The 6,718-nt window shown below is 41.4% G+C and overlaps 1 protein-coding gene across 2 annotated transcripts; it reads left to right on the forward strand.

The window, feature by feature from the left end:
- The first annotated feature begins 463 nt into the window (after positions 1 to 463).
- pmt (phosphoethanolamine methyltransferase) lies at positions 464 to 6,672 on the forward strand. 2 transcript variants are annotated; one of them, XM_058650223.1, is made up of 12 exons: positions 464 to 582; positions 1,975 to 2,146; positions 2,313 to 2,468; positions 3,107 to 3,243; positions 3,663 to 3,814; positions 3,926 to 4,114; positions 4,743 to 4,832; positions 4,912 to 5,001; positions 5,089 to 5,211; positions 5,303 to 5,434; positions 6,276 to 6,392; positions 6,505 to 6,672. In XM_058650223.1, exons 2-12 carry the CDS (start codon positions 1,986 to 1,988, stop codon positions 6,613 to 6,615), a joined length of 1,458 nt encoding a protein of 485 aa, XP_058506206.1. In that variant the 5' UTR covers positions 464 to 582; positions 1,975 to 1,985; the 3' UTR covers positions 6,616 to 6,672. The 2 variants fall into 2 exon arrangements, with proteins under 2 accessions (XP_058506206.1, XP_058506205.1); XM_058650222.1 differs by lacking the exon at positions 464 to 582 and adding an exon at positions 842 to 952.
- The last annotated feature ends 46 nt before the right edge of the window (positions 6,673 to 6,718 follow it).

The raw sequence follows: 6,718 nt of genomic DNA on the forward strand, positions 1-6,718 counted from the left end.
TTCACTCTTACATTATTAGGTCTGTGGTAAAAAAACAACAACAACATACAACAATTATTTTCACTGAGGTCGTCACCTGATCACCAGCAAGGATTAAAGGCCACTTCACCCTTTTTACTCATTTTTAGAGATAAATGTGTTATTGGATACGTCAAAGTCACTCCCTTCAAAGAAAATAAAAGCCCTACACTGCTCTTTAGTGTGTTTCTGTCAAGTTTTATGACTAAAAGACCTGAAAAAATCGAATTCAAAACATGTTGGAAAAGAAACCGAATAAACTGAACTTGACATATGCACAATTAACAACTTCCTGTAGCCTATATATGAACCTTGAATTGAACTGAAGTGAATTAAATGTGATTTAACTGAATGAAACAGAGTTGTCGTTGAATGAACTGAAAGATTGAGGGTTACTGCACAGGTCTGACGACAGTGTCAGTGTGACATAAGTCAACTCCACCTGCTTTTTACGTTTGCACGACGAGGAAAAGGATGACGCAACCGGCGCATGCTCCAAATGTTCAGTGTCAGCAGCAGCAACAACTGAGGCGAGAGCCCGGACCAGCCGCCGTGCGTAAAGTTGTGAGTATGACAACTACATTAAATAATAATATTATAATAATAATAACACCTGTCACGTGTCTATGTCTGCACTTTAAACCTGACTTGAATGAAACGCAGACCTTTGTCCCCACGCGGGCGGTTATCCATGTGCGCCCCCCTCCTCTCCTCTCCTCACCTCACTTCTCCCCTCCTCACAATGCTGACTAGTTGACACCCAGTTCCCCACCTGACAACCCACCTCCTCCACGCGTCACTGTCGCGCTGTTATTTAAAGAGCAACCACACAACGTGCAAACCCCGCACTGTGCCAGGGGTCACTGACAGTGACTTGACTTTGAAATGGAGTCAATTGCGAGATCGAATGGGCATTTGATCACCGTGGATACAGGTATGACCTGAGTGATGATGATGATGATGATGATGGTGATGATGATGATATTGATGATAACATCTGACTGAGCTGTGGTCTTTTCATGTGAGTTAAAGCCACCTGATGCAACTGATGACGCCAGAGCTGCAGCAGCCACGTTGCTTTGTGCTGATTGTCCACTCAGCTGGTGGAAGTAATCCCACTGTGGACTGGTGGGGCTGAAATGTGTCAGTGGTTTGACTGAGGCTGCCAATCCTAGCCCGTACAGCGGCACTGCCTTGTTTGAGAGTTGTAACCTAACATGAGGGGGTTAACAATCAGAAAAGCAACATTACAGACCAAATCATTGACTAACGGTAAACCTGTGTGTCAGACATGCACATGATATTCAGCTTGAGCTGAACAGTTAGTAAAAGCACAACATCTGTTCCTTATTTTATTTTGGAATTTGGAGTATAGAATAAAGTTGTAATATTATGAGAATGAAGCCTTAATATTAAAAAAGTTGTAATCTTTTGAGAATAAAGTCGTAATATTATGAGAATAAAGTCATAATCTTTTGAGAATAAAGTCGTATTTTTTTAGAATATAGTTGTAATACTTTTAGAATAAAGTCATAATCTTTTGAGATAAAGTCGTATTTTTTTAGAATATAGTTGTAATACTTTTAGAATAAAGTCATAATCTTTTGAGATAAAGTCGTATTTTTTTAGAATAAAGTTGTAATATTATGAGTATAGTGTCGGAATATTAATTATTACTAATTATTAACTCAAGCAAAATCTCATCTCAATCGGCACCACATTATCATGAGCTGCAGGACTTTGAAAAGACACAGATTGTGCTCCAGACACAGATTGTGCTCCAGACACAGATTGTGTCGTAATAAAGTAACTACACCTCTGTCATACTTCCCGGATTCCCCTTTTTTGTTCACAGGCAGTAAGAAACAAACACATAGTGAATGTGTTTGTTCTGTCACATATGCACATTTTTCCAACCTCATCTGAGATCCTGTGTGTGTGTGTGTGCTTTTGCAGTGCGTGACGACATGGCAGAGTTTTGGAAGACGCACTCGGGGAGCGCCTCGGTCGAAGAGATGATGCTCGACTCTCGTGCCAGGGACCTGCATCAGCATGAGCTTCCCGAGATCCTCTCCATGCTTCCAGGCCTGACTGGATGCAGAGTGCTGGAACTGGGAGCTGGTATTGGGTGAGCACACAGGGGTTGAAAATCCTGGGCAGGGTTTTCAACATATATATATATACATATATATATATATGTATATATATATATACATATATATATATATATATATATGTATGTATATATATATATATATATATATATACATAATACATTACATGTGTCTCAACAGTCGTTATACCAAGCACCTGCTCACTAAAGCAGCCCATGTGACGGCTGTGGACTTCATGGAAACCTTCGTGGAGAAGAACAGACAGGAGAACGGTCACCACAACAATGCAACCTTTATTCAAGCAGATGTCATAAAGATGGATTTCCCCCAAAACAGGTGTGTGTGTGTGTGTGTGTGTGTGTGTGTGTTAAAATGTCTCCTGTAGGCGTGGTAACTTTGGTCTGTTTGTTGTTAGATGACATTATTGGAGCTATTTATATGGGACACCAGAGGATAAAGGGGTTTTGGGTCATTTTAATTTGGGTAAATAATCGATATAAAATCACCACTATTAACTATTGACCACCCGACAGCAGATACAGGCATTTCCATACATTGAAATCACACCAGTGGCTCTATTTAGAAATGAACTGGCACTTTAGTTAAAACGTAGTCTATCCCCTGTGTTGTTAATGAGTATGCATTTCACCCCGACCTTCACATTCTATCACCATGGATTTCCCTGTTCTCTTGCATGCCTGAACAATCTTTGGGACGGATGCAAAAGTAGATTCGACACGAGAGGATGTGTGCAAATACAAACAAAATACAAAAAAAAATAAAAAATCATGTTAAAATACAAAAATACAAAAACAAGCCTGTGTTTTCCCTCGTGTTGCTTTGTGTAGTTATGACCCAGTCCACCAGTTTGTGCCCGTGCTGTCTTGTCCAATTGTTGCTCAGCTAGTGATGTACATAAACATTGGATGTGTAACAGTAAAAGAAAACAATTGCATGTCAAAATCTCCCCTCAGCTTTGACCTCATCTTCTCCAACTGGCTGCTGATGTACGTGAGTGATGATGAGCTGAAGAGCTTTGTAGAGAAGATGCTGGGCTGGCTGCGGCCTGGTGGCTACCTTTTCTTCAGAGAGTCCTGTAACCACAGGTCAGGTAGTGTGAGTTCATATTAAAAATGTGCACATTTCTTTTACTATATTCAATATTCTATATAATATAATATAGTCAAAGTACAGTGACTGATTACTGTTATTACTATTCATGTCTGTCAAATTCGGAGATCATTGGCATAGGTTTAACTTCTACAGCATGTGGATGTAATGCTCAACCATGTGTTGAGTTAACCAGGTGTAAAATACCTTTTTTTTTTACATGAAATAGTAGGGTAGGATATTTATTACACTGCATACATGTATTTTCTGGATGTGGTCCAGTACACTGATTTAAAAAATAATTATACTGTATGGTGATTATTGCTAAGACAAAAACAATCTAATTGAAAGAAAGTGGTGAGATATCAACGTGTCTCTTCGACGCAGCTGCAGCTTAAACTCATGTCTTTTTTGACCAAGGTGACAAACGAAGGGACTTTGACCCCACCATTTACCGCACTGAGGAATATTACAGTCACCTGGTATCAGCATCACAAGTGGAGGAGCCAGAGAGAGGCCAGACGTTTGGTTTTGACATTGTTTTGAAAAGAAAAGTCCAGACCTATGTTCAGGTAGAGACATTCTCCATTCACCATTGGATACTGGTGCAACAATGTGCATTTAAGCCATTTCAATCCTTAATCGTCTTCTCAACAATCCCATCCCCATCTTCCTCCTTCCAGCTTAAAAACAACCCCAATCAAATCTGCTGGCTCTTAGAGAAGGTTCCACGCTCCGCAAACAGCCAGAAAGGATTTTGCACCTTCCAGCAGTTCCTGGACAACCAACAGTACACAAACCGTGGCATCCTGCGCTATGAGAAGATGTTCGGGGCTGGCTATGTCAGTACAGGGGGGCACAGCACCACCAAGGTGGGAATTCAGTCTGGAGCGAAAAAGAAATCTACCAATTATCACTTGTTTTTGCCCAGTGGCACTGTTCTACTGGCAGCCTAGACTCTCGTGTCTATCGTGTAGCATCAGGCAGACGACACAGAGTTCAACACTGTAAATCTAATCGCTGTAAGGATTTTCCCCAATATCATTCACAAGTCTTAATAGTGAATTAGCACAGCGATCCCTGGTTTTGTGTTGTGCTAATGGGTTTAAGCCTTGTTGAGTTCAAGACACATTCAAGACAGGATTGTAATGATCTATCTACAGCTGTTGCACTTCACGTGAAGCTTGAAAGCTGTATTTCTTTTTGTTTTAGAGAAGGGACAAACTTTATAAAGTATATCTACTACAATTTTTTGGTCATTCAGTTATCATGGTCATGACAGATCATTCTTGGAAAGACTTAATGCTTTCAAAGATACACAGCCATATGTGTTAATTTTTTTTTGTGCACACTGACCACACGGTGACATAGTGGCTAGCACCGTTGCCTCGTAGCCCAACGACCCAAGTTTGTGCCTCAGTCCAAAAATCACAGCCACCCTCATGTTGGATGATAAAGCCGTAGCAATAACTGAGTGAAATTTGCACCCTGTGCTGACAGGAGTTTGTAGATCTTCTGGACCTGAAACCTGGACAGAAGGTTCTGGATGTTGGCTGTGGCATTGGTGGAGGAGACTTCTACATCGCAAAGGTAGAAGAATCTGTAATAGTGAATTAGAATGATTGCAAACAATGTAATGATGGTGATGATGATGAATGTCACATTTCAGACCTTTGGTGTGGAAGTGCTTGGCCTGGACCTGTCAGAAAACATGGTGGCCATCGCCATGCAGAGGGCGATCACTGAGAAGCTGCCATCGGTGTGTCTGAATCTTCCCGGATCATACATTGTTTTAAACGGACAACAGAAAACTAACTCTCTGTAATGACCTGTGCTCTTACATTAGGTCCAGTTTGAGGTGGCTGATGCCACTAAGAGGACGTTCCCAGAGGGTTCTTTCGATGTGATCTACAGCAGAGACACAATCCTGCACATAGATGACAAACTGGCTCTCTTCAAGCGCTTCCATGTGAGCATTTTGTCACATATTAGAGAGTATTTCAATTTCAATCTCCTTGTGTCTTGCCACATAATCTAGTTTTGCCTCCTTCATGTTCCAGTCATGGTTAAAGCCTGGTGGCAAGTTGCTTATCAGCGACTACTGTTGTGGGGAGAAGCCGTGGACACCAGCATTCGAGGTGTACATCAAACAAAGAGGCTACATCCTGTATACACCTTCACAGTATGGCAAGGTAAAAAGATAATACTGTACAAACTCACTGGGTTGTTGTTTTTGGAAGGACCGCACTTTGATCCTCTGACAGTCAGTGTCTGATGCAGTGTTCTGTTAGTTCTCAACGTCCAAAGCCAAAGTGTAAACCTTTCTTCATTATGTGATAATACGTCAACCAAGCCACGATGCCGATAGGTGGTGTAAAATTAAAAGAACTGACTTTGAATATACCGAGAGTAGAGTTTCTCAATCCTGGTCCTGCGGATCCAACATGTTTTAAATACTTCCATGTCTTGTATTTTTGTATTTTTAAAATACTGGAAAATTCTCGGGTTGGACTGCATGGTGCTTGGCCCCTAATTTGAGGTGTTCTGTTGTTGTTGTTGTTATTGTAGAAGTTATTTAGAGTGTCCAAGTAACAATGACCAATATGGAGTGGGTACCTTGCTCAGGGATAGCCCAGCCCTTGTCTTGGAGGGAATTTGAACTGGCAACCATCAAGTTACGAGCCCAGTTCCCTTCCACGGGGCCATGGGCTGTTATTGCCACTACATGGTGTAATTGTGTTTCATGCATGAGAGTGTTGTACCTCAGTGTCATTGGAGGAAAGTATTTTATTCTGATGCATGGTGTGGCTGCTGTATTTTGTAGTTTATTTTAATACATTTATTAGTTGGGTATTTGGTATGTCATGTACGCCAGACAGACATGTCTGCTTTGCAATGGCCAAAGGTAAAGAAACTATCACTATCAGATTGTGTAACTCCTAACAAGTCAAAGTCTCCTTTTGTGTAGCGCGCTCTTGTGTGACATAGACTCTCTCTCTCCCTCTCTCTCTCCCTCCCTCCCTCCCTATGCAGTTCATTGAAGAGGCTGGCTTCAGCAATGTTCGGGCCGAAGATCGGACAGAGCAGTTCATCCAGGTGATAAAGACAGAGCTGCAGAGAGCTGAGGCCATCAAGGATGAATTCACTGAGGTTGGCAAGAAGACTTTAACGCAGAGGAATTGTGTCAACATCATATTATTATATATACAGATTATACTTAGCTTAACAAAAACCTCTTCTTGCCTGTCTGTGCCCCTTGCAGGAGTTCTCTGAGGAAGACTATTTTGCAATCGTGAATGGATGGAGGGAAAAACTTGTCCGTTCCAGCTGTGGAGACCAGCGATGGGGACTTTTTCATGCAAAGAGAGATTGAGTTTTTGCACCAGGGATGGAGAGGAAAATGTGTCACAGTAAAAGTTTTCTTCCCTTATTGTCTTTGCTTTTGTCATTATGAAGCCCCTTTTGAGGATTCAAAA

The sequence above is a fragment of the Solea solea genome, chromosome 14 (assembly GCF_958295425.1).
Source record: "Solea solea chromosome 14, fSolSol10.1, whole genome shotgun sequence".
In the NCBI taxonomy this organism is placed as follows: Eukaryota; Metazoa; Chordata; class Actinopteri; order Pleuronectiformes; family Soleidae; genus Solea; species Solea solea.

Excerpts from the sequence above, each read along its gene's own strand:
- pmt (XM_058650222.1), top strand. The coding sequence starts at position 904 with ATGGAGTCAATTGCGAGATCGAATGGGCATTTGATCACCGTGGATACA. Across the intron at positions 953-1,974 it reads TTTGATCACCGTGGATACAG|TGCGTGACGACATGGCAGAG; the intron begins GTATGACCTGAG and ends GTGCTTTTGCAG. Across the intron at positions 2,469-3,106 it reads ATGGATTTCCCCCAAAACAG|CTTTGACCTCATCTTCTCCA; the intron begins GTGTGTGTGTGT and ends ATCTCCCCTCAG.